The sequence below is a fragment of the Podarcis liolepis genome, assembly GCF_965112155.1.
Source record: "Podarcis liolepis genome assembly, chromosome: 8".
NCBI classification, from domain to species: domain Eukaryota; kingdom Metazoa; phylum Chordata; class Lepidosauria; order Squamata; family Lacertidae; genus Podarcis; species Podarcis liolepis.
In genome coordinates this window covers 38,269,840-38,296,866 of record NC_139560.1, presented here as the reverse complement: position 1 = coordinate 38,296,866, position 27,027 = coordinate 38,269,840, and the positions used below count along the sequence as shown (strand labels likewise).

At 42.5% G+C, this 27,027-nt stretch overlaps 1 protein-coding gene across 1 annotated transcript in view; it reads right to left on the bottom strand.

The window, feature by feature from the left end:
• LOC310713812 (uncharacterized protein) overlaps positions 1 to 23,165 on the bottom strand; it is a 36,972-nt gene extending 13,807 nt beyond the window's left edge. The window contains exons 1-7 of the mRNA XM_083518380.1: positions 22,736 to 23,165; positions 20,408 to 20,757; positions 19,037 to 19,201; positions 15,145 to 15,335; positions 14,628 to 14,688; positions 14,025 to 14,164; positions 11,445 to 11,540 (exon numbers count right to left, since the gene is read on the bottom strand). Of these exons, the coding sequence (XP_083374506.1) occupies positions 11,445 to 11,540; positions 14,025 to 14,164; positions 14,628 to 14,688; positions 15,145 to 15,335; positions 19,037 to 19,201; positions 20,408 to 20,663 (909 nt within the window). The 5' untranslated portion in view covers positions 20,664 to 20,757; positions 22,736 to 23,165. The remainder of the gene's footprint in view (positions 1 to 11,444; positions 11,541 to 14,024; positions 14,165 to 14,627; positions 14,689 to 15,144; positions 15,336 to 19,036; positions 19,202 to 20,407; positions 20,758 to 22,735) is intronic.
• Positions 23,166 to 27,027: the final 3,862 nt, after the last annotated feature.

Sequence of the window (27,027 nt, the reverse complement as noted above, 5' to 3'; positions counted from 1 at the left end):
AAGTAAAAGCTCTCTCTGCTACACGGTTGTTTCCTACATTGAACCTAACCGCTTGACTGAACTTCTGTGGCGCAAACACAACACCCAGCAAGGAGGGTGGGGAGAATGGGGAGCTGAAGTTTGGAAGCATTTTGGGATACACTGCAAAGTGGGATTGCAGCTCTGCGGCCAGGTAATAGCAGATGCTGAAGGCCAAACCCTGTTATCACTGCCTCTAGACATTCTTTCCACTTCGGTTATTGGGAACCATGCCACAACACCCAGCCATAGCTGTCAAGGTTTCCCTTTTTTTAAGGGAAATTCCCTTATTCCAAATAGGATTCTTCACAAGAAAAGGGAAAAGTTGACAGCTATGCACCCAGCCATCACATTTTTGTCTTCAAATTACTAAGTCATCTGAAGACCCGTTAGCTTTACATAGCTGAATTGCATATTTCTGATTCTACTCTATTTTCACTACATCTTGCAATTAAATAGTATATAGAATAGACCCAAAAAATGTGGGTGGTTTTTTTGGGGGAGAAGGAGACCTGAAATCACAGCTGTTTTGATTCCAATAAGACTTTTGTGCCTATAATAGCTACATGATACGGAATAATCAAATTTCTGTTTCTCAGAGCTGTAATATCTGAAAAAGCTGTAAGTGATTAATTTCCTCTTCCCACATAGCTATGCAAAGGTAAGTGTCACTGCTTGCACCAAGACTTTGGTGAGTCTTACGTCAGACTGGATCCTTTCCACACGCCCTTGCCAGGAATTAGGAAGACCTCATCCCTGGTATTAGAAGAATGATAAATTGCAGATGGGGTACTATTGTGACTAAAACAAACGGTTTTTATCTTGTGTGTATTTGAGGCTACATCCGATGCTCTCCCACTGCTTTTTTGGAGAGCAGTGTACATATGACATTAGCCACCATCCATCTCTATCCTGTTCTGTCTTCTGAAATACTGTGTTGATTAGTTTTCTCCTAAACCAGTCTCAACCTTGGTTGAAATTTTCATACTACTCCTAAAATGTGACTTCCTAAAATCCCGTGGTGAGGCCAGGAAAGCTTGTTGAATCTCCAGCAGTGCCTTATACAAGCTCCCCTGTGGGGCAATGTGAGCTCTGAAGTAGTTTGGGCTGTCACAATTTGGATAATGGGCCATGGCATTAGAAAGAGAGATCAGCTCATTGCCACACAGCCTCTAAGACTCTCACCGGAGTGACAAAACTTCCCAAATTAAATCCAAATAGGAAGATAGAATTCAAAGAATTAGTGGGGAATCTTTGGAAAAGAGTCCGGGAGTGAAAAAAGGGAGTCCACTCCAGATCTGGTAAAATCTGGTGAGAAATATTGGACTGCAAAGAAATGGGTACAGTTTAAACAACTCAAATTACAATTGTGGAATGTAAACAATGATACTCCCCTTTTAGTACAGTGGTACCTCGGATTACATACGCTTCAGGTTACATACTCCGCTAACCCAGAAATTGTACCTCGGGTTAAGAACTTTGCTTCAGGATGAGAACAGAAATTGTGTGGCGGTGCAGCAGCAGCAGCAGCAGGCCCCATTAGCTAAAGTGGTGCTTCAGGTTAAGAACAGTTTCAGGTTAAGAACGGACCTCCGGAATGAATTAAGTACTTAACCTGAGGTACCACTGTATTTGAAACCCAACCTCCAAAAGAAAGTTAACAGTGGATCTAAATGTACCTCCAAACTATACAAATTAAAACCGATTAAACAAGAAGGAAAGAAAGAAATAGCAACCTCGTACTATCAAATAGCGGGGGCTTTCGAAAACTTGGGTGCCAAAGGAAATAAGATTTTAATCACAAATCAGACTTGTGAGTGTGGCCAGGAGGACTGGATAATCGGTTTCCTGTGTCCTGTTCTGTTTCTTCATATGGGAAGATATTTTGCGTGTGGTTGTGTTTTCCAGTGTCGTCCTTGGGCAATGCTGTGCTGATAGAGCGGTTTAGGGATTAACTCAGGAGCTTTGTTGCCCAATAACTGAACTAACAAGACTTAATGGATTCAGATGGTTTCCAGAGAGTGGTAGGGAATGCTTTATCCCATGTTGATGGCCTTTCAGCTGATTCCCTGGTGGCCAGCTGGAATGTGGAGTTAACCAGGGCTATTGACTGTTTGGCTCTGAAGTGCCCTCTTCGACTGCATGGAGCCCAGATAGGCCCGTGGTTTTCCACGGATCTGAGGGCAATGAAACAATCATTGAGATGGCTAGAGCACCAGTGGCGGATAACTCATTCTGATGCTGACCGGACATGGGCTAGAGCTCAATGTCGAGCCTACCAAGTGGTGGTAGCGACGACGAAGAAGACTTTCTTCACTGCCTCTATTGCATCTGCAGAAAACAGCAGCAGGAGACCTTTTCAGGTGGTTCGCAATTTAGCGGAACCACCTGCTACATCGGGACCCAGTACGGGCCACATGATCTCCTGCAATGATTTTGCAGATAAAGTCACTCAGATTCGGGAAGAGGTAGACTCCACCGTGGGAGCAGAGCTGGGGCGGGAGAGTGCTAGAGTCCTGTCTAGTCAAGTTACGTGGGATCAATTCGAATCTGTTACCTCCGAGGATGTGGACAGGCTGCTTGGAAGAGCGAAACCAACCACCTGTCTCCTTGATCCTTGCCCATCCTGGCTTATAAAAGCTAGTTGGGAAGGGCTGGGCAATGGGCTTCGTGGGGTGGTGAATGCTTCTCTCTGTAAGGGAGCCTTCCCAGACCCGCTGAAAGAGGTGGTTATCAAACCGCTTCTTAAAAAAACCATCTTTAGATGCTGCCAATATGGCCCAGTCTCAAATCTTCCATTCTTGGGCAAGGTTATTGAGCGAGTGGTTGCTGAACAACTCCAGGCACGCCTGGAAGAAGTGGAACATTTGGATCCCTTCCAGTCGGGATTCATCATGGGACTGAAACTGCCTTGGTTGCACTGGTTGATGATTTCTGGCGGGCTAGGGACAAAGGTGAGAGCTGTTTCCTAGTTCTACTGGAACTCTCAGCAGCTTTTGACACCATCAACCATAACATCCTTCTGGACCGTCTAGAGGGGCTGGGAGCTGGTGGGCACTTATACAGTGGTTTCGCTCCTTGCTCCTGGGCCGTGTTCAGAAAGTGGTGTTGGGGAATGAGTGTTCAGGCCCCTGGGCTCTCACATGTGGGGTGCCTCTGGGTTCTGTCCTCTCCCCCATGCATTTCAACAACTACATGCAGCCACTGGGAGAGATCATCAGGGGGTTTGGGCTGGGTGTTCATCAGTATGCGGTTTATACCCAGCTCTACCTCTGGAGGCGGTTGGAGAATGGATGGTGGCTAACAGATTGAGGTTGAATCCTGACAAGACAGAAGTACTGTTTTTGGGGGACAGGAGGCCGGCAGGTGAGGAAGACTCCCTGGTCCTGCATGGGGTAACTGTGTCCCTGAAGGACCAGGTGTGCAGCCTTGGGAGTCATTCTGGACTCACAGCTGTCCATGGAGGCACAGGTCAATTTTGTGTCCAGGGCAGGCTGAGACCCTACCTGCCCGTGGACTGTCTCGCCAGAGTGGTGCATACTCTGGTTATCTCTCGCTTAGACTACCGCAATGTGCTCTATATGGGGCTACCTTTGAAGGTAACCTGGAAACTACAATTAATCCAGAATGTGGCAACTAGACTGGTGACTGGGAGCGGCTGCCGAGACCATATAACACCGGTCTTGAAAGACCCGCACTGGCTCCCAGTACGTTTCCGAGCACAATACAAAGTGTTGGTACTGACCTTTAAAGCCCTAAACGGCCTCGGTCCTGTATACCTGAAGGAGCATCTCCACCTCCATCGTTCTGCCCAGACACTGAGGTCCAGCGCCGAGGGCCCTCTGGCAGTTCCCTCACTGCGAGAAGCCAAGTTACAGGGAACCAGGCAGAGGGCCTTCTTGGTAGTGCCGCCCACCCTGTGGAACACCCTCCCTTCAGATGTGAAGGAAATAAGCATCTATCTTATCTTTAAAAGACATCTGAAGGCAGCCCTGTTCAGGGAAGTTTTTAATATTTAATGCTGTACTGTTTTAACACTTGATTGGGAGCCGCCCAGAATGGCTGGGGAAACTCAGCCAGATGGGTGGGGTATAAATAATAAATTATTATTATTATTATTATTATTATAGATATGAGGAGGGGGAGATGGTAAACCTTATTCCCAGATATTTACAAAAGTGAGTGGCTAAAGATTTTAGCAGGTCCTGAGTAAATCCAGTAGAGTTGAAATAAAGAGTGTTTAATTGATAACAAATTGCATGCTTAAAAAGATGTGGGTTACATGGAGTAGTAGAAAAGCAAACAAACCAGGAAAAGTGTGGAAGGGAAGTCATATGGTATATGTATACAGGCTGTATTTGGTACGAAGTTGTAACAGGGGGAGGGGAGGGGGTTAAACATGCTCTCTGTTCCTGTTTTTGAAAATGCAATTATTATTTTTTAAAAAAAGATCATACATGGTTTTTATGCATGAATGCACAAACACGCACAAAGGGAGAGATGCTATCACAGAAACTGACAAATAACACAAGTACTAGCACATTTGCAAAAGTAAGCAAGAGATTGAAAAAAGTGTTGATGAAAGAGATTCATAAAGACCAAGCGGGCTTTCTCCCAGGAAGACATTTGTCTGACAATTTGAGGAATATAATTAATATTTTGGAAAAGCTAGAAGTGAACATAAACACTAAAGCAGTTTTGATATTTGTGGACGCGGAGAAAGCTTTTGACAACATTTCTTGGAGTTTTATGAAGAAGAATCTACAGGGGATGGGGGTAGGCCAAGGTTTTGAAAATGGTATAAGTGCAATTTATTCAGAACAAAAGGCTAAACTAATTGTAAATAATGTGGTGACGGAAGAATTTAAGATAGAAAAAGGGACACGACAAGGTTGCCCAATCTCCCCATTGCTTTTTATATCGGTCCTGGAGGTCCTGCTGAATATGATTAGACGGGACCAGCTGGTTAAAGGTATACAAGTCAGAGCTAAACAGTACAAATTGAGAGCATTTGCAGATGACTTAGTATTGACGTTACAGGAGCCAGAATCTAGTACCAAAAGGGTTTTAGAACTGATCCAAGAATTTGGTCAGGTTGCAGGATTTAAACTGAATAAGTTAAAAACCAAGGTTTTAGAGAAAAATTTAACACTGATTGACAGAGAGAGGTTTCAGAATGAGACAGGCTTAACAGTGGTTAAGAAAGTGAAATACCTGGGGATTAACATGGCAGCAAAAAATGGGAATTTATTTAAAGATAACTATGAAAAATGCTGGGCCGAAGTGAAAAAAGATTTAGAAATTTGGTCAAATTTGAAGCTTTCACTGCTGGGTCGTATTGCTGCGATAAAAATGAATGTATTGCCTAGAATGTTGTTCTTGTTTCAAACATTACAAATTGTGGATAAAATGGACTGTTTCAAGAAGTGGCAGAGAGATGTTTCTAGATTTGTCTGGCAGGGCAAGAAGCCTAGAATAAAATTTAAGATACTAACAGATGCAAAGGAAAGGGGTGGATTTGCCCTGCCAGACCTTAAACTTTACTATGAATCAGCAACTTTCTGCTGGTTGAAAGAATGGCTGCTTCTTGAAAACACAGACATTTTGGATTTAGAAGGTTTTAACAACGTATTTGGATGGCATGCATATATGTGGTATGATAAGGTTAAAGCACATAAAGCATTTAAGAATCATATTGTCAGGAAAGCATTGTTTAATGTTTGGATAAGATATAAGGATTTATTGGAAAACAAAACCCCAAGGTGGTTGTCACCGATGGAAGCTAAAGCACAGAAAAAGCTCAATATGGAGGCCAAATGGCCGAAATATTGGGAAATTCTGGAACAAGAGGGAGATAGACTGAAATTGCAGAGTTTTGAAAAACTAAAAAATAAAGTGTGAGATTGGCTTTATTATTATCAGATAATGGAGGCATATAATTCGGACAAGAAAATTGGTTTCCAGGTGGAAAAATCTAAATTAGAAACAGAACTGTTAGAACCCAAAACTAAGATTTTGTCAAGGATGTACAACCTGCTGTTGAAATGGAATACTCAGGATGAAACGGTGAAATCTGTTATGATTAAATGGGCACAAGATGTTGGACATAATATAATGATGGCTGACTGGGAACAGTTATGGACCACAGGTATGAAGTTTACAGCATGTAATGCCTTAAGAGAGAATATTATGAAAATGGTATACAGGTGGTACATGACCCCAGTCAAGCTTGCAAAAATCTATCATTTGCCCGATAACAAATGTTGGAAATGTAAAGAAACTGAAGGTACATTCTTTCACCTTTGGTGGACGTGCCCAAGGATTAAGGCTTTCTGGGAGATGATCTATAATGAATTGAAAAAAGTATTTAAATATACCTTTTTGAAGAAACCAGAGGCCTTTCTCCTGGGCATAGTTGGCCAATTGGTGCCAAAGAAGGATAGAACTTTTTTTATGTATTCCAACAGCAGCAAGAATACTCATCGCAAAGTATTGGAAGACACAAGATCTACCCACTCTGGAAGAATGGCAGATGAAGGTGATTGACTATATGGAACTGGCGGAAATGACTGGCAGAATCCGAGACCAGGGAGAAGAGTCGGTGGAAGAAGATTGGAAGAAATTTAAAGACTATTTACAGAAATATTGTAAAATTAATGAATGTTAGAATGATGTTGGATAGAAACTAAGGGGTTTTTAGCTGCAATACTATAAGGGAATATGAAAAATGGATTATCAATAGGTAAAGATTTAATGTTATAATATTTTAAGATTAAAGATTTGGATAAACAAAGAGGGGAAGGATTTGCTGAACCAACAAACTGAATTGGAATACAAAAAAGGGAGGCGTGAGGAGGTCCGGGAAACAAGCTAATGAAGAATAAGTAATGGAAAGATTGAGTTGTTTTTAATTATTTTTATTTTTGTATTTTTCTTTTTTCTATTTTTCTTTTGTAATATTTTGAAAATCTTAATAAATATTTTATAAAAAAAGAGATGCTATCACAGAAACTGACAAATAACACAAGTACTAGCACATTTGCAAAAGTAAGCAGGGATTGTTTGTGGAGATTCCTGCATTGCAAGGGGTTAACTAGACAACCCCTGGGTCCCCTCCGAACTCTACAATTTAGGATTCTATGAACAAAAGTTTTTACTTACATTCCTGGTAAGCCTAAATTGCCTTTAATTCAGTCGCCTCTCTGTAGAAGCACCTGAAATCCTGTCTGCTGCACTTTTTCAATGTCTGATTTCCAGCCGTATTGAAACACGTCTCTTTATGTAGTGGTGTCCAGAAACTGTGAAAGGTGTGCCATCTGTATGAAGAAACTAAGCATTGTGAAAAAGGCTTAGGGCGCCGGCTGCTTGGAAGTTGTGGCCATTTGTAATCAAACATGAAATATGGAGTCACCTACAATAGCATTGGCACCTGACTCTTTAATTCAACAGCAAATGAGGATTTCATTAACACTACTCGGTTAGAATACTGAACGTCAAGTAATCATCCTCAGTAATCAAGCCTACTCCAATAAACTTGACCAGTCACTTGTGCTCCAGGCATTTTCTCAGATTTCCAATACCATCTGTTTGATCACTGAAATTAAACCCTGCCATGCTGATTTTACTGCAGGCAGCTGGTTGAAAAGCTTCTTCACGAAGTATGCATTGCTTGATCAGGAGCAAAAACGTTCCAGGTTGACATGCTTTGACATCAAAGGGTCTCTGGTATTCGGTACATGTCCAGTATTGTCAGGTGGAGGCGAAAGAAGTTCAGCATGCATTTGTCAGTTGTCAGAGCAATGTTTGCATACACATATGATGGTCTGTTTTACTCTCTTTTCGAGAGGAGAGGTATTCTTTATAACAGAGAAGTAGTATTTTCCTGCATTAAGCGGGATTTGTCAACGGGGGAGAAATAATGTGATGTGGTCATGGACACATTAAAAACAAATATCCATGGGAAAAGGCAAACAGAACCAAAAAACAAGAAGCCCCACACGTTTCTGAACTTCCCTAATGGATTTCTGCCTTCCCACTCCCTTGCAGAGACCAGAACAAGGCATGTTCTGTCTCTTGTGTTGGGCCTGTCTGGTGTACTTTTTCATAGGCTAATTTCCAGCTGTATTGAGAAACATCTCTTTGCATGGTGGTTTCAAGAAACTGTGATAGGTGTGCCATCTGTATGAAGAGACCAAGCACTGTGAAAAAGAGAGAAGGTTTAGGGAGCCAGCTGCTTGGAAGTTGTGGTCATTTGTAATCAAACATGAAATATGGAGTCACACCTACAATAGCATTCCTATGGCACAATAATATATTGGGTCACAGAGTAAAGGCAAAGTGTGTTCTCTCTCTTTGATGGTAGCTTCTCTCCAAGCCAAGTACAATATGTATGTTGTGTAATACATACGGGGGAGAAATAATGTGATGCAGTCACGGACACATTAAAAACAAATATCCATGAGAAAAGGTAAACAGAACCAAAAAACACAGCTTCTGCCAACCTAGCACTTTGAAAGCATACCAGCGCAAGTAGATAAATAGGTACCACTGCGGTGGGAAGGTAAATGGCATTTCCATGTGCTCTGGTTTCTGTCACGGTGTTCCATTGCAGAAAAGTGATTTAATCTTGCTGGCCACATGACCCGGAAAGTTGTATGTGGACAAATGCCAGCTCCCTTGGCCTGAAAAGCGAGATGAGAGCCACAACCCAATGTCTCCTTTGACTGGACTCAACTGCCCAGGGATCATTACCTTCTTTTCTTTTTTTACAACCCTCAAAATACCACAAATTGCAAAAGGAGCCAAATAAATTCTCTACGCTAAGTTGTCCACACATTTATAAAGATACAGGAATTGACAAACTACCCCCTCTAAGTAAAAGAGTTTTAGTTTTCACTTTTGCTAGAATGAAACTGCAGTCACATTTCTTCCACACTGCTTTTCCATTTGATTGCTTCTGTGTTTTAAAATAATTTGTCGTTTGTAGACAGCATTCATTCCATCTTCAGCTAGATCTCCCATCTTGGCTTCATTTGCTTTACAATCTTAGGGTTTTTTAAAATGTGCCAAACATATCGTTGTGGTGTCCATAACAAAGGTTTAAGGTGCCATTTGACTCTGATCTGAGCTTTTATATCTACATTTCTGATCTTGTCCACTGAATTGCTGTGGTGGCAGCCACCATTTGAGCATGTATGATGTCCTTTAATCTCTCTTCTCCAATGAAAAACTGAAGGAGGACACAGCCTACAGTATACAATAGGTTTAAAAACAAACCGGAAAGCCCGTCTTAGTGGTACACTTGGATTGTTGGAAATATCCAGACAGATCAGGCTGGATTATGTTTTACCACTCAAGAGCAGCAGTGGTAGAGGTGAATCCTATGTATTTTAATCTGATTTTTCTGTACATTTCCCCCAAGATTCTTTCACTTACCAGTTTCTAACTGATTTGACAATTCTTCTCAGTTACATAGAGAATGAAATATATGGTTGTAACAGAGGATGTATTTCACTTAACTATACAGCCCCCCCCCTGCAATTCTGTAGCTACTAAAAGGGATGCGGGTGGCACTGTGGTCTAAACCACTGAGCCTAGGGATTGCCGATCAGAAGGTCGGTGGTTTGAATCCCTTCAATCTGGTGAGCTCCTGTTGCTCGGTCCAGGCTCCTGCCAACCTAGCAGATCGAAAGCATGTCAAAGTGCAAGTAGATAAATAGGTACCGCTCTGGCAGGAAGGTAAACGGTGTTTCCATGTGCTGCTCTGGTTACACCAGAAGCGGCTTAATCATGCTGGCCACAAGACCCGGAAAAACTGTCTGTGGACAAACGTTAGCTCCCTCGGCCAGTAAAGTAAGATGAACACCGCAACCCCAGAGTCGTTCGAGACTGGACTGTTAGGGGTCCTTTACCTTTACCTTTTTTTAACTACGAAAAAAGAAAGCAGTTGGGACTTATTTGTGGAGGTGGAAGGGCTTGAGGATGAAGACTAGAAGACATCAGGTCCAGTCACTTCAGACACTAGAAACAATGTTGTCAGGGAACTGCCATTGGAGCCAGAGGGAGAGGGAGGGCTCCAGAGGTATTCCGGAGAGCGTGCCAAGAGGGAGAGAAGCAGCACATCTTCTGGGGAAGGAAATCAGCGTAACCCCAGTGGAGAAGGGGGGCAGATGGGGGAATCGGCGAGGTGGCTCCGATACTCTTCGCCAGGAACCAGTGGGGAGAGCCCGGGTCCTCTGATGCCCACACCCTCCCTGCGCAGAAGGCTTCCACGCAGGGAGGCTAGGAGGAGACTAAGCGTCAAAGAGCTTCTTTGCTGGAAGAAGTTCAAGAAACGCCCACTAACGGATGCTGCCAGCGATTGAGACAGTAACGGGCGCGTGGCTGTCCAGACAGAAAGGGTTCACTCAGGCAACCAGCCAAGAGTGGCGTTGATTTACACACAAGCAACCCCTAGAACTATTACAAATGTGGTCCAAACAAACATTAATGGTAATCAAAACTGGAAGTTCAAACATTAACCTCCCCTTTTGAGAAGTGCCTCTCCCATGGAGAAACATGAGAACTGCACCCAGCCACAGGGAAATTACAGAGTGACAGAAATCCAGACTCCATTGCTGGATTCACTCCCCCATGGGACTAAATAACCTAGTATAAAGTCCTGTTTGGAAATAAGAACAGATAAGAAGCAGAACATGCCTTTTGCAAACATAAAATAAATGTCACTGTTTTAATACAGCAGATTTTTAGGCATTACTCTTTCAGGTGTAACATTATTTTGGGTTTCAATTAAACACCCATCCTCCCATTATACTCTTTGATTCTGGCTCTACCAGTGTAATTCCCAAAAAGGGGCATTCTGGGAGTCTTGCAGAATAGGTCAAGACAGCACTTGTATGTGTGAAGAGAATCAGAACTTACAGGGTTAACAGTTCTGAGTGACGTCTCACATCATGAGGCGTGGCTATGTTCACATACGGGAATCTTTCTCTGTGTGTGAGTTCTCTTTCGGTTTTGACCGAGAGGCGAAAGATGTGCGCTTTGTCGCCAGACTGATTTATGATGTTTTTCTACACGATTAAAGACTGTTGGAGATAAGCAAGAAAGCCTGCGTGCAGTCTGATTTATTACCCACACACTGCAACAGTTTCTACCATTGTGTAAACTCTGCTAAAGGGCCAAAGAGGCTGGAAGAGGTTTTGACCGGCACGGACAGCACAGTGGCGCAGCTGAGAAGAGTGCCGGACGCGCAACCTAGGACCTTCTGCATGCAAAGCAGGTGCTGAACTAGCCACCCTTCCGAATAATTCATACACAATCCAGCACAATTGTATGTACATTACCTTAGCTTTAATTGCATAATTATTAGTTTTCTATTGTGGACACATAGTCAAAATGCTACAGCTGTTTTATATGGACTAGTTAGCTTTGTCATGCTTATCAAATCTTTCTGAAAGAGCTCTTAACATATTTCCTGGAATTTTTTGGTGTCTATCCCGAAGATTTTCAAATGCAGTCTTCGTCTGTTGAAAAAACAAAAACAAAGGAATACATTATGTTATAGCTAAAGGAACAGGAAAAAGCTAAAGGAGTCAGACCCAGTAGCATTTTAAAAATCCCACTTTTTCCAGCTAAAGAAGCACAGAAGCACTTCTGGAATCAGAAGTAAGGGCAGATAAGGATTTTTAGCTAATTGTGGTAGGAAACCATCTCTCCAGATCCTAAGGCATATGAAACTGGCTCCCCAGCAAAGGATAGGGAGGAAATTACTGTCTCCTTGCATATTGAACCTTGAGCATGAACCCATAATGCTCACTCAGACCCTGCTCTGCAGTATTCAGCCAAAATGCATGTACCAGGCCTAAGAGGACCTATGCAAGTCCTACCAGGCATACTGTCTTGGCAGGTCCCTAAAGGGCACCCTTAACACAATAATGCCTCAGTAAAGCTAATCTTTCTCTCCACAACTTTCTCACCTGTACAGACTCAATGTGGTAGGAGCAAACAAACCACACCACTGTCCAATGACAATGTAATGCATCTTAACAATGTGAAATAAAGAAGGGAACCACAGGATAACCAAAGGATCAACCCCTGCACACCCACCAAAGTAAACTACTGCTCCTTCAAACAGGCAACCAAAAGCTGAAACTAGATGTGGGAAGGGAGGGGGTTCAGCAAGAATGAAAGCATAAAGTGCTTGGGGAGAACCAGGCATAAAATACCATGTTCCAAAACTCCTTCCCTTTAGCCATCAGACCCCCACATGCTCCTACACTTAACCCCCTTCCTTTGGAAGTCCACGTCCCAAGACTTGCTTGAGAAAGGGAGGAAGTGCAACACCCCCTGCAGGAACACCTATATTGTCACACAATATAATACCCTAGAGTACCCTAGAAATGGCATCTGTGTTTGAAATGTCTTCTGTAAAACTGCATCTCATTTAAGAGGTTGATGGTGCACAAGCAGTAACTATATAGATGCACAGGAGGTAGTGGTCCAGAAACCTACTAAAGGGCAAGAAACGATAAGAAGGAAGCACCAGGAAGGAATGATTCATGGCTTCAATTGTCTCTACACAAATGCACAGAGTATGGGAAACAAGCAAGATGAATTGGAGCTTTTACTACAGGATGGCAAATATGACCTAGTAGGCATTAATGAAGCTTTGTGTGATGAGTCTCATGACTGGAATGTAGGAATTTAGGGGTATAACCTATTCAGAAGGAATTAACTAAACAGGAAGGGCTTTATATTGAATGGATGTGTAAACTTGTGCAAAAATTCATGATCTGTAGCATGGAAAGCAGATTGAGAGTACACGGGTAAAAAATGTAGGAGACAGAACTACAGTAACCCTTACTGTGGGTGTCTGCTATAGGCCACCAAGACAGACTGAAGACTTGGATGATGCCTTCTTAGAGCAGATTAACAAACATTTTAAAAGGAGAGATATAGTGCAGGCTACTCCCCATTTACATGGGGGTTACATTCTGAGGAACCACACATTGAAGTGAAATCATGTACCTCCGTTTGCAGATGGGATCCGTTCTGGAGCTCTGGTTGGGTTTCCACAACTGGAAGTGCCTGTTCTGCGCACACGTGATAGAGCGCTTCTGTGCATGTGCACAGTGCGAAAACCAGGAAATATCCTTCCGGGTTTGCCATGTGTGTATCCCGAAGGATACGTAATAAGAGGGGCACATAGGTAGAGGTACCACTGTATAATCGAAACACCACTAAAAGAGCCTGCAAACTCCATGTTGCATTTGCCCATTCCTTGTGATTATGTTTGTACAGGAGGGATGGAAATGGCTAATGTAGACTGACTAATGAGAAAGCTCAGATGCGGAGCCTACCCGGTTTTGAGGCTCAGGCCAGGGGTTTACCATGGGGAGATAAAGGAGTGAGGGTCAGACAGAGGCAGAAAAAGTAGAACACAGTGGTTGGACGGAGTGAAAGACACGGATAGAACTGAGAGAGAAGAGTGTGACAGTGTGAGATGGTGCCACATCTAGTTAAGGGTGCGCATTTGAGAAACAGTTCTGAATATATTTAAAACTTGTTTGTTCTTCAATAAACTTTAATCTTCGTTGTTGACTTTACAACCTGACTGAGACTCAGTATTTCACCAGAAGATACCTGGTTGGTGCCAGCGGAAGAATAAAGGTCAATAGTCCGTGAAACGACCGGGGGCTCTGTACGATTGCCACACTCCCCCTTCCGCACCCACTCCAAAAATGTGACATTTTGGGGTCATTTCTGGGTTTGGTGCAATGCATGGTTGCACACATATTGAAACTCAACAAGTTTATGAATCAATAAGTTAAGGAAAGGGAATGCTGAGTGATGAACATAATGCACAAAAGTATATATAATGAAGCCTAGCTCTGGCTGTATAGATTGAGGAAGTCAGTGTGCAGGATACAATTTAGAACTGTAAGAGGAGAAAAACATTAGGAAAAATTTCTTATGTTTTTGTATTTCCAAGTATAGAGTTCACTTACTTTTTCAGCCAGCTCTGTGGCAGTTATATTTGGATCATATGGGATGGGTTCTCCAACATATGTCCTCAGTTTCACTGGAAGTCCTCCATAAGTGGGAAGGAGTACACGTCGAGTTTTCTCATACAGCCATTTTGTCAGCCCTGTAAAAGAAAGTGACTGCATATCAAATCGGACCTTAGTTAGCATTCTGTTAAGCAATTGCAATCAATCCATCCCAAGGAGGAAGAGTTAAATAATATGAGTGCTTGGAAAAAGATATGCAACATATTCAATCAGCTCTTCTCATCTCTTCGCAATTGGGATCATAAGTTGTACAATAGACTGCAAAATATGGTTTGTTTCCTGATCTGTTCCTGTCTGTGTTGGGCTTCCTACCCCTCTTATAGATTATAGCTTTGTTTTAAATCTAATAGAAAACTAAACAAAGGCATATTTACTCAATACTGAGGCAGGCAGCACAGATAAGTGTCCATGGAATAAACTCTGCTAGTAAGTAGGAAACAGATAATTGGTTTTTTAAAAAAGCATAGTCTATTATTAAAACGTATATTGCCTGAAACTGGATGTCTTGCTCAACCAAGAAACATAGGATATTTAACTCACTTGTCTTTCCGAAGCTCCTGTATGTTTCACAACTGTTTTGTGTAAATATTGGGATGATGGGCTAGAAGAATGAAAGATGAAACAAAAATGAAAGAAAGGCGAGAACTGGATAATTAGTTCGTCCTGACCACCCCACCTTTATTTTTGTTAAGGACAAAGAAGAATGCTTCACATCTGGGATTATTAGGAGAAGCAAGTCAGAAATTATGCAACAGGCTTCAAAATATCTATTCAAATATCTCAGATGAAGAAACTTCACAAGTTGTTGCCCAGATTTTCAGGAACTGAAGAGAAAAAAAGGGGGCAAAGGCCATTTTTCTTATTAAACGTTATTGATTTCAGTAGCTTTTTTAAAAAGCAGGGGTGGGAAATACTTGGAACTCCAGATATCATTTGACCCCCAAACAGGATATTTGCCATCCTCAACTACTTAGGACGCTAGATCAAGGATGTAAACACAGTGCGTCATATCCACGATTATTATGAGGACAATGCAAATTGCCCAAAGATCACTCACCACTTTCGCCTCCAAAGCTATCCGAGCGAAACCTGTGCGGTTACCCCACATTAAGCTGTAGTCAGTACTAAAGCTTGCTTCTCTAGCTCCACCAGGTGCAATGCCCAGTAAATGGCCTTTCTTCAGAATTTCCACACATTCAGCATTTGTGAAATCTCTCAATAAGGCAACATCATAAAACGTCTTCAGCCCTAAAAAAAGTAAGCCCCAAACAGAAAAATGCATTTTACATAACTCTTAATAAGGAAATAGTGTGGATACTATACAAGTGTCATTATTCCAAAGATATCACTCTATTACGGATCAGCTAGGATTTCATGGAAGGGGGACTTTATGCTAGTTTCCCTTTTCTTCACGTGTTCTGGCAATAGCCTTTTTTTTGGAAAGCACACAGAGTGAGATTGCGTGCTGAGGTGAGCACATTTTGGATAAGTGTTCCTGAAGTCTGTAGTACAAGATTGATATTATAGTTTGCATCATGATAAAAATACAGCCCATAGTGCCTTGCTGGATAATACAAGCCTTCAATCCCTATAGGCTGCATGGGCTTTGGATACAGTGGACATTCACACATAGACAGATACAGAGAGAGAGAAAGAGAGAGAAGAGAGGGGAACCTGCTGGTGGAAACCTGCCCCCACCCGCAGAAGCCCATCTTTTCACCCAGACAGGGGGTTAGATGCTCCATTAATTTACCCAGTGGAATGCCCCTCAACAGAGCTCTCTGTGCTACTGGGCCTGTTTGGGCTCTTACCTCACTTCTTTTGCTTTATTTTTAAAATTGGCCTATGTTTCCTGGGGTGGCTGCTGTTTGATGATGGGGGGGGGCAGTGGAGGACCATGAACACTGTGCAGCAAGGATGCCACATGTGTTTGCTTGCAGTGTCACATGGGCGCATAAAAGCTGTGGGTGGGAGAGCTTGATTGACCATTTTTTAATGGAAATAAAAAAATTCCTTCCAGTAGCACCTTAAAGACCAACTAAGTTAGTTCTTGGTATGAGCTTTCGTGTGCATGAACACTTCTTCAGATACACACTTCTGAAGAAGTGTGCATGCACACGAAAGCTCATACCAAGAACTAACTTAGTTGGTCTTTAAGGTGCTACTGGAAGGATTTTTTTTTATTTTGACTATGGCAGACCAACACGGCTACCTATCTGTAACATTTTTTAATGGGTTGGGGTTGCTATGAAAGCCGTGGGCATGTATGTGGGCTTCTGCTCTTTTGCTTAGCTGTAGCTCCCACCCCATCCCAAGTGGTGTATGAATACAGTGAACTTTTTCGTAGGTGGTTTACTAGTGAACAGGCTCCCAAACAGGATTCCATTCTTTGCATTGTTCTTCCCAGTAAGACATATCCATCTTTATTAGTGATTGATTGAGGGGATCGAGTTGGGGACCCAGGTTTTTTTTACACCTTGTTCTATTCTGGCATTAAAGGCAGCAGCAATTATTATATGAGAACCTGTAGATGTAGTGGAGAAATCCAATGACACGTATCCAGATTCCCCCCATTTTTTGATCCCTGAGGAAGAATGTAGACAATTGTATAAGAAAGCATGAAATTTCTTTATGGAAGCCTTGAGATTACTGGGGTAAAAAATGGCATTCTTGTAGACATTTTGAGGTCAGTTAATGTTCACCTGCAATCACAGTTTAGGCCAATATCACTATTAAACTGTGATTACAAACTCTTTGCCAATATATTGGCAAGCAGGCTTAAAGAAGCCATCAGAGAAATTATTCATCCACACCAGATGGTTTCTCCCAGGAAGACAAATTTCGGGAAATACCAGAAACATTGTCGGTATTTTGGAATATCTAGAAACTAAAAGTGATAAAAAGGCAGCCTTGTTATTACTTGATGCGGAGAAGGCCTTTGACAATGTTTCCTGGTATTTTATGAAAAAACAGACAGAAATAAAGGGACTAGGAGTAGATTTTAGAAATGGAATTGAAGCAATATGCCACCAACAAAGAGCTAGGCTTCTGATAATATAATAACATAATATAAATCTGGGCAAGAAAATATAGACAATATAAACAATATAATGAGAATGATTGGTAGTTTTACATTTTAATTTGTTATTTAATTGTAATATATTGTATTTTTCGTTTCTTTCTTTTTTCCTTTTTTTACCCTTTTCTTTACTTGTATTGCTTTTGCTTTGTATGATTGTTAACTGTGTATATATGTATATGTGGAATATTAATAAAGATTTATTTTTAAAAATTTAAAAAGTTCACCTGCAATCTGTGATCAAGGGCTAAAAGACCCGGATCTACATGCCTTACTGAAGGGATTGGCAAACTAACGCCCGGTGCCCAGATGCGGCCCCCAGGCTCGTAAATCCGGCCCACGGACCCTCCCACCTGCTTGGTCAGTCCCCACACACTACAAATGCCTCGCCGCATGGGGACTGGCTTCCGTGGTGCTGGCATGGCTTCTGGGCGGGCAGCGATGCTGGTACGGCTTTGGATTGGCTGCTGGAAATTCCTGCAGTCAATTCGAAGCCTTGCCACCCGCAGCTGAGGTAAACCCGGTGCAGCCGTGGACAGAGAGGCCGGTGGGCGGGTGGGAGGTCTTGGCCGTGCCATGGGCATCGTGATGGGTGACTTGCGGGGCATCAGTTGGAGCTTGGCGCACCAAGGTACAGTGGTACCTCAGGTTAAGAACTTAATTTGTTCTGGAGGTCTGTTCTTAACCTGAAACTGTTCTTAATCTGAAGCACCACTTTAGCTAATGGGGCCTCCTGCTGCCCCTGTGCCGCCGCTGCATGATTTCTGTTCTCATCCTGAAGCAAAGTTCTTAACTCGAGGTACTACTTCCAGGTTAGCAGAGTCTGTAACCTGAAGCGTATGTAACCTGAAGTGTATGTAACCCGAAGTACCACTGTATAACCTGATAAGATTTATTCAAAAACCTCACAAAATTATAGATTGCATTTCCTCATAACATCAAAGCAACTCCTTAAAGTACTGACGAAGATAATATGGAATAATAATGTAGAATTGTGGTGGGTGATGATACTAGCCCCAAGGGATGATTTTGTACTGGGAATGTGCTGCTACTGAAATGTACTGGGAATGTGTTGCAACTGAAATTATTCAACCCCCATTGTAAATTCATTTGGATGATGTACACCAAGCATAGGCAAACCCGGCCCTCCAGAAGTTTTGAGACTACAGTTCCCATCATCCCTGACCACTGGTCCTGTTAGCTAGGGATGATGGGAGTTGTAGTCCTAAAACATCTGGAGGGCCGAGCTTGCCTATGCCTGATGTAGACCTTTGGAGTATGAAGTTTAGAGGCCAATATAATATTGACAGAGCCATGCTCGGCATTGCATTGGGTCATTTGGCTTGACATTCACATCGGTTTGTGCTCGTCAAGTCATGTGCCCACGATTCTAGGAACAAGGAGGACATATTCCTTCCAGTCCTTTACTCTGAGGCAATGTTGCCTATAAACATGGCAAGGAAAGGGGAATTAACCTGTTTTCTCCTGCCTAACTGTAGTTTGATTTGGCTAGTTTAATTTGATTTAAAGATCCTTTAGACCGTTTTACTTAATAAATATGACATTTTCTTCATAATACTGTGCCCTGAGTCTTCCTTATGGTGTGTTTTCTGTTAAAAAATGCCCTGAAGAAAGAAATGAATTGGAAATAACTATTCATCCTTCGTTCAATCTGTTTAATTTCAGGGGCTTGGTGAGAAATAACCTTCCCCTCCACTAACTTACTTTTTCACCTGCTGTTGCTATTTTATTTATCTGTGGTTTTTTCCTGCTTGCCTGATACACTGTTTTATATACTAGAGCATTGTTTTATGTCAGATTTAACACGTGTTTAATGTAAAAATACATAATTTAAATATAAATAAATTACCTGGGATCCCATACAGGGCATGATCAATTACTGAATGGCACACTCTCCCTGTCTCTGTAAAAACTTTTGTCACAAATAAGGTATAGCCAACAAGAACAATTGAGTGATGATAAATAACAATTCCTGGTCCTTTAGGGAGATGTTCCATGCCATAAATTTCATAACCTGAAAATAAAATGAAACAAATAATATTACTTTGTTGAAAGGTAAATAAAATATAAAAAAAAATTACTAGAGAAAATCAATGTGGTTCAAAAAACTGAAATTTAGGTAAAAAGCTCTGCTATATCCTTCAGCTTTCTAGATACTAGGCTGTCATCCACACGTAACAGGACTTTCTCTGTGGTCCTCCCAGAATTAATGGTGGGAAGGGGAATTTCTCCTCTCATGGAATGTTCCTTCAATGCTTTCTTCCAGGCGCAGTCTTTGATTGAGCTATTTTCTGTTTTAATCTACTTTTAGCTTTATGCATTATTATGATAAATGTTTTGGAGATGTTTAAATTTTATTTTAAGGGCAGTACTACCCTTCTGCACAGGATTGCTTTGGGAAAGAGCTATCCAAGGCCTGGAGTACATTTATCCCCTCTCCCTAAGAGCTCCAACTTCAGGCATCTTCAGACCATTTTCTGAATCACATACCAAGCTGCTTCCATGACAGATGCACCCCTAATCATGCCATAAGTAGTTACAGGGTCTCATGCTTATGGCCCAGACTTGGTTTTAGTAGTGTATTTTGGATTTGTACATCAACTCCTAAAGAAATAAAAGTCCTGTAGGAAGCATTCAGAATATAGGAAGAGTCCTGCTGATCAGGCCAAAGGCCTCTAGAGTCCACCATCCTGTTTCCCGCAGTGTCCCTCTAAAGTCGTAGCCATCACCACATCCTGTGCTGGCAAATTCCAACGTTTATGTTTCAGAGCTACCTTGTGGTTTATCATGCTCAGGAAAATCGCACCCACAAAGTCCCACTATACAATGTTATATTAATCACATAGGCTGTGTACCCACTGCACACTTAAAGCCAATCCCTCTCCCTTTCCACAATCCATGAAACTATTTTTAAAAGGCTTTGCTAATTGTGTCTCTGTGAGGTGTAAACAACATTCTCCAGGTTTCTTTTGGAGAGGAGGCATGCTTTAAATGTGATTAAATGTATGGTGCTTATGCAGCCACCAACTGACCCTTCTTGATTTCATACCTCATAAAAAGTTTTTTTTCTTTTATCATTGTTTATTACATATATAAATACCCATACCTGTGTTTTGATCCTTATGGCAACTATTGTTCCAGTGCTTCAAACCTGAAATTCTGATGCTCAGTCCTATGAAATTAAATTGGAATTATTGGTATGAAAGGAACATGTACTCACCATGCCATATCTTTCCAACTAGCTCTACAAATCGAGCCAAAGCATGCCTTGGCTTGTCCCAAAATTTGCTATAAAAATCATTTCCTTGGTGGTTATTCATCTTCTTGTAAGCATTGAACAAAAATGAGATAACACAGCCAACAAAATAAAAATATAACCAATATGAATAAATCAAAATCGGAAGCAGGAATAACCACAGAGGATGAACCACAAAGCTCAGGTATTCTTCCAAATAAGTAAAACTAATCCAGCTCATGGTTTCCTGATCTGAAGCACGAATCGTATGCCAATGAAACCAATGAATCAAGTGACTTTTTCCTCAGTTTTGATGCTTTCCCCCCACTGTTTACCTGGAAAACAGAAAATGCAGTACATCAGTTTGAACTGTCACCCCCAGAGCATTCATAGTTACATGAAATCACATGCTATTTAATATTTTCTTAGTTTTTCCCACAGTAACTAGCCAAGTAGACATATTCTTTTTCCAACATTCATCGTGGGAATGTACAAAATTAGTAATGTATGATCATCATTTATTTGTTTGGAAAGCAGGCTGGTTTCATTTCACAGCTGAAGTGTTAAGGTCTTCTAGACTGAGAGCTCTGGCACTTGCAGGACTTTGTTAACCACTGGACTTTGCACTTGCTGTGTAGAGTTTGCCTCAGCAAGTACAGTGGTACTTCGGGTTACAGTCACTTCAGGTTACAAACTCCGCTAACCCAGAAATAGTACCTCGGGTTAAGAACTTTACTTCAGGATGAGAACAGAAATCGCACCATGGCGGCGCAGCGGCAACAGGAGGCCCCATTAGCTAAAGTGCTGCTTCAGGTTAAGAACAGTTTCAGGTTAAGAACGGACCTCCAGAACAAATTAAGTTCTTAACCTGAGGTACCGCTGTACTTTATAAGCCAAAACGCTCTCTTGCCTTCAGAGAGTGTAGACTTCTTGTAACAACAGCAAATAACATGTGTATATAGTGTGTGTCTTTTTGCCCCAGAAGTAAAAGCTCTCTCTGCTACACAGTTGTTTCCTATACTGAGCCTAACCGCTTGGCTGAACTTCTGCAGCGCAAACACAACACCCAACAAGGAGGGTGGGGAGAATGGGGAGCTGACGTTTGGAAGCATTTTGGGATACACTGCAAAGTGCCTCTTTCTGGGGATGTGATGTGGGATTGCCAGGTGAGAGCCAATGCTGCTGGATTCTACCTCTTGAAACCAAACCCTACCTAATATCACTGCCTCTAGAACTTCTTTCCACGTGGGTAATGGGGGACCATGCCATAATACTCATTCACCGTATATTTATCTACAAATTACTAAATCACCTGAAAACCTGTTAGCGTCACATACAGTCATACCTTGGGTTAAAGTAGCTTCAGGTTGAGCATTTTCAGGTTGTGTTCCGCAGTGACCTGGAAGTAACGTAATGGGTTACTTCCGGGTCTCGCTGCTCGCACATGCGCAGATGCTCAAAATGATGCCACAAGCATGCGCAGAAGCGGTGGTTCACAGCCTGAGGAGACGCTGGTTGTGTTCTGCTCAGGATGCAAACGGGGCTCCAGAACGAATCCCCGTTCGCATCCAGAGGTACCACTGTAGCTGAATTGCATATTTCTGATTCTACTCTATTTTCACTACATCTTACAACTAAATAGTATGATAAAATTGGCGAAGGGGGAAGGCTGTGTCATGTGACAAAGGTATTTGAGAGGAGAAGCCATAAAGGAAGAAGATAAGGAGTCTAGAAATGTTGTGAAATGCTGAAAAGCTGCAGAATCATTTAGCATGCTGAATCACTGTGACATATCTTGAGGATGACTCATTCTCTGTATACATTTTGTATCTGCTTGCAGGCACACTCAGTGTCTGTGTGAGAGAGAGAGGGTGTGTGTGTGTGTGTGTCAGTGTGTATGGTGGATCCTGTGCTCTGCCAAGCCTGTGCTCAATGGAAACTCTGTGTATGCTCTGAAGCTAGTTTAATCTTCTTTTCATTATGCTGTTATTTGCAAATAAGTTTATTTTAACTCAGTAAAGCTTTTATTCTTTTACTGAAGAAGACTGCGTTATTATGTAAATTTTTGCTTCTCAGTGTTATAAAATTCAAAAACCATAAGAGCTCAAGCTCCTCTCTTGGCGCAGCTCTGAAAAACCAAATTTAACCTTACTGGAACTGAGAATTAACACAACTAATCGCTCATTTGCTAAGGTAAGAAGAGACTGGTTGGTTGAGATTCCTGCATTGCAGGGCATTGACTAGATTATTCATGGAGCCCCTTCCAACTCTACATTTCTATGAATCTATGAACTTTTTTTTTTTTTTACTTACATTCCTGGTAAGTCTAAATTGCCTTGGCTTCAGTCACCATTCTGTAGAAGCACCAGAAGTCCTGTCAGGTGCACTTTTTCATAAGCTAATTTCCAGGCGTAATGAGGCACGTCTGTTTCTGTAGTGGCTTGAAGAGACTGTGATGGGTGGTGCCATTTGTATGAAGAGATGAAGCATTGTGAAAATGAGGGAAGGCTTAGGGAGCTGGCTGCTTGGAGGTTGTGGCCATTTGTAATCAAACATGAAATAGGGAGTCACACCTACAATTGTATTCCTATGGCACAATAACATATTGGGTCACAGAGTAAAGGAAGGAATTGTGGCAAGTGTGTTCTCTCCCTTTCATGGCAGTCTCTCCCTTCCAGTCAGGCACAACATGTATGTTGTGTAAGACACAACCTTAACAACATGTTGTGTTGCAATATTGAATCCTAGTGCATAAGTAAAAGCTCTTTCATTGGCACTTGACTCTTTAATTCTACAGCAAATGAGGATTTCATTAACACTACTGGGTTTGAATACCAAATCTCAAATAGTCATCCTCAGAAATCAAGTCTACTCCAATAAACCTGACCAGTTACTTGTGCTCCCGGCATTTTCTGAGATCTCTAATACCATCTGTTTGATCACTGAAATTAAATCAGGGGAGAAATAATGTGATAGCTTGCCTTGTTTAATTTGTTTGACATGATTAGTTTATTCTAACTTTCTCTTTTGCAATCTTCTAATGATTATTATTATTCACTCCCCCCCCTTACCATCCTTTATCACCAGCTTTTCAAGATTTCTGAGCATTAATAAAGCATCTCACCTTCCTTATCCACAAAAATGCTGTGTCATGCAGTACTTTGTCTGCGATTCAGTCACAAACACATTAAAAACAAATATCCATGGGATGTAAAAGGCAAATAGAACTGGAACAATCTTCCCTAGTCACTTCATGAATCACTTGAGGAAGAGTTAAAACCAATTAAAACTCATTAAAATTGCTTAAAACCTACTAAAAGGCAGATAAAAACCACAGGCTTTCCAGAGAGAGATGTTGCCTTGCAAGCTGTTGAGTCCCTTCCAGGCCCTGTTCTGCTTCATCGCCTGACACTCCTGAGAATATGAGGGAGCCCTGTTTGCTTTAGTGTTGAGGAAGGCACTTGAGAGTGTTGAGGATGACACTTGAGAGCCAACCTGTCAAGTGCCTAGCTTATTTCACGATTCTATAGCGAGACTTTGACAGAAGTGGTGAGCATGCCAACTTGAAAATTCCTGAGAGTATTCAGGAATCCACCAGATACTATAAGTCTCTGGGTAAGGACCACCTTAATGGATCCCCCAGCCTTAAAGAGGGGCACTGCATCATCACTTCAACTTTCAAATTATCCATCTCAGACAATGGGCTCAGCACAAACCTCCTTACCAATGAATTTCTATCTTCCCACTCCCTTGGAGAGACCTGAACGAGGCTATGTTCTATCTCATATTGGGCCTTTAATTTACTGAGATGGTCTCATGGTTGCCACAGAGGCCATGAAGTCTGAGCTGACGCATGACCTACAGGTTTTATGGTTTCTTCATCTGCATGAAGAAACCAAGCATTGTGAAAAAGACAGAGTGCTTAGTGACATAATGTATGGAGTCACACCTGTATTAGGATTCATATTTCAGAATAACATATTGTGTAACATAACACCAGTTATTGACTAAGGATTAAAGGTAGAAGCAATTACAATTAAAAAGAAAGATAAGGAATTAGAATGGGCCACATATAAAAATCTGATTCAGAAAAAGACAATAAATTGGTAATTAAAGATTATGAGGAAATTAAACAATACCTTACGGGTTGGATCCAATACCATCAATTCCATAAAGTGTTCAGGACAGATAAGAAAAATGGTTTCTCAAACGAAGCTTCATTATTAGAAAAAGTGTTATTATAAAAAAAAACCAAGGTAATATAAAAAATGTATGATACATTATTGAAGTTGGAGGTCAAAGACAAACAGGTCAAGGAGGTAATGATCAAGTGCGCTTTAGATATTGGGAAAACCATTAACTTAACAGCATGGGAAGAACTATGGAGAAAGAACTGGAAATTTACAACCTGTGAAGTATTGAGGGGAAACCTAATCAAGATGCTTTATAGATGGTACTTAACACCTACCAAAATAGCTAAAATGTATAAGACAAAAACAAATCTGTGCTGGAGGTGTGGTAAAACAGAGGGGACACATACATGTTTAGTGGACCTGTGAAAAAATCAAAAGTGTTAAGTTGTGGGCGAACATACCAGACGACACAGCAATTCTTCAAACAGCTCTTGTTTATTCAGAGGCCAGAACAGAACTGAACTGAAGAGCTCAGTCAGCCTGCTTATAAGAACGTAACTGTAGCAACTTTCTAAAACTATCCAATCACTGAACGTCACTTTCGATCCTTCATTTGCATACAAACTATCCAGTCACTGAACGTCACTTTCAATCCTTCATTTGCATAACTATCTACAGTATCCCCCTGCTGGCCCAGGGTGAGAACTTCAGTACATAACACCCCTCCCCACTGAGATAAGGCGTTAGTTACAATCGTAATGGTTTCCTTATATACAGCACTACACGTAATGGTTCAATTAGGCACAAAACCATATCGGTTACATTTCACATACTTAGACCAACAGTGATACATGTCCAACAACATAGTCCTTTAAATAAGTTGGGCGCTTGGAAACTCTGCCACCCAATTCTTGCTGAGGCTGTGGTGCGACCCTAGGTGGTGTTGAAACCAAGTCCCCTGGATCCGCTGCTGTTGGTGGAAGCTCCGCAAGTGGAGTTGACGGAATGTCAGGGATGGGCAGTGGTCTGAGTCTGTGGTAAGTCTGGTAGACCCTCTGAAGTGGCTTGGTTCAGCTCCACGCCGGCAGTTTGCGAGAGAGGTGTAGTGGAGCCTCACCATCTGTAAGTGTCTGCTCTGGAGCTACGAGCACAGTTGGGGGCACCACAGTAGTGTCCAAGTCCCCAACTCTGCGCCTAAGCTGGTCTATGTGCCGGTGCCACAAGCGTCCGTCTTCGAGTGCCACCTGGTACGAGTGAGGTCCAGTGACTCCCACTACTGTGGCTGGCACCCAAGGAATGTCCCCCACAAAGTTCCGGGCAAAGACCTGGTTTCCTGGAACAAATGACCATGGCGCGTTGGCACAGCCTGGGGGTTCGGCCATGGCAAAGTCTGGGTGCAGCCGGTCGAGCGGGGACCTGAGGCGGCGGCCCATAAGCAGTTCGGCAGGACTCTGTCCTGTGGCCGCATGAGGGGTGATGTGTTGTACGAACAAGTATTCGGCAACCTGCTCATGCCAGTCTCTCCTGTCCAGGCACGCCAGTGCCTCTTTTGCCGAGTGCACCTTTCTCTCTGCTTGCGCGTTGCTGGATGGGTGAAATGGTGCCGTTAGGGCATGGCGGATGCCCAGTCCCAAAAGATACCGCTCAAAAGTGCCTGACGTGAACTGTGGTCCATTGTTGGAGACAAGGACATCAGGACACCCATGCGTCGCAAAGAGGCCTCGCAGCACCCGGATGACGGCCTCAGTAGTGGTGGAGGGCATCAGGGCCACCTCTAGCCATTTGGAATAGGTGTCCACCACTACCATAAAGGTCCTGGAACCTGGTCAGCACGGCGCGGAGGTGCTCGAACAGCTGCTGGTGTGAGTCTGCGGACACCAAGACGTCATCAAAATATGGTACCACGCCCGGAAGCCCTTGCAGGAGACGCTCCATAAGGCTTTGGAAGATGCCAGGAGCCACACTCCCCCCGAACTGCAACCGGTGGCAACGGAATGCCCCTCGGTGGGTGACGATCGTCTGGGCTTCAGCAGTGGCATCATCGACGGGCAGTTGTTGATAGGCTTGGGCAAGGTCCAGCTTAGCGAAGACCTTACCCTCACCCAGGGAATGCAGCAGATGTTGGACAACAGGAACCGGATAAGCGTGCTGCTGAAGTGCCTTGTTGATCGTGCACTTGTAGTCAGTGCAGATTCTCACCAACCCGTCTGGCTTGACAGGCGTGACGATGGGGGTTTCCCACTTGGTGTGGTCAACCGGCTCCAAAACTCCTTGGGCGATCAGCTTGTCCAGTTGTTCGTCCACCTCAGCCTTGAGAGCAAAGGGAACCCAGCGTGGCTTTAGCTTGATGGGGGAGACTTGTGGATCAAGGCTAAAGGAGATGGGCGTACCTGTATATTGCCTCAAAGTGCCATCAAAAACCTCAGCAAAGTCTTTGACCAGACCCTCAGTCTCTGCGTTAGAGATGCAGTT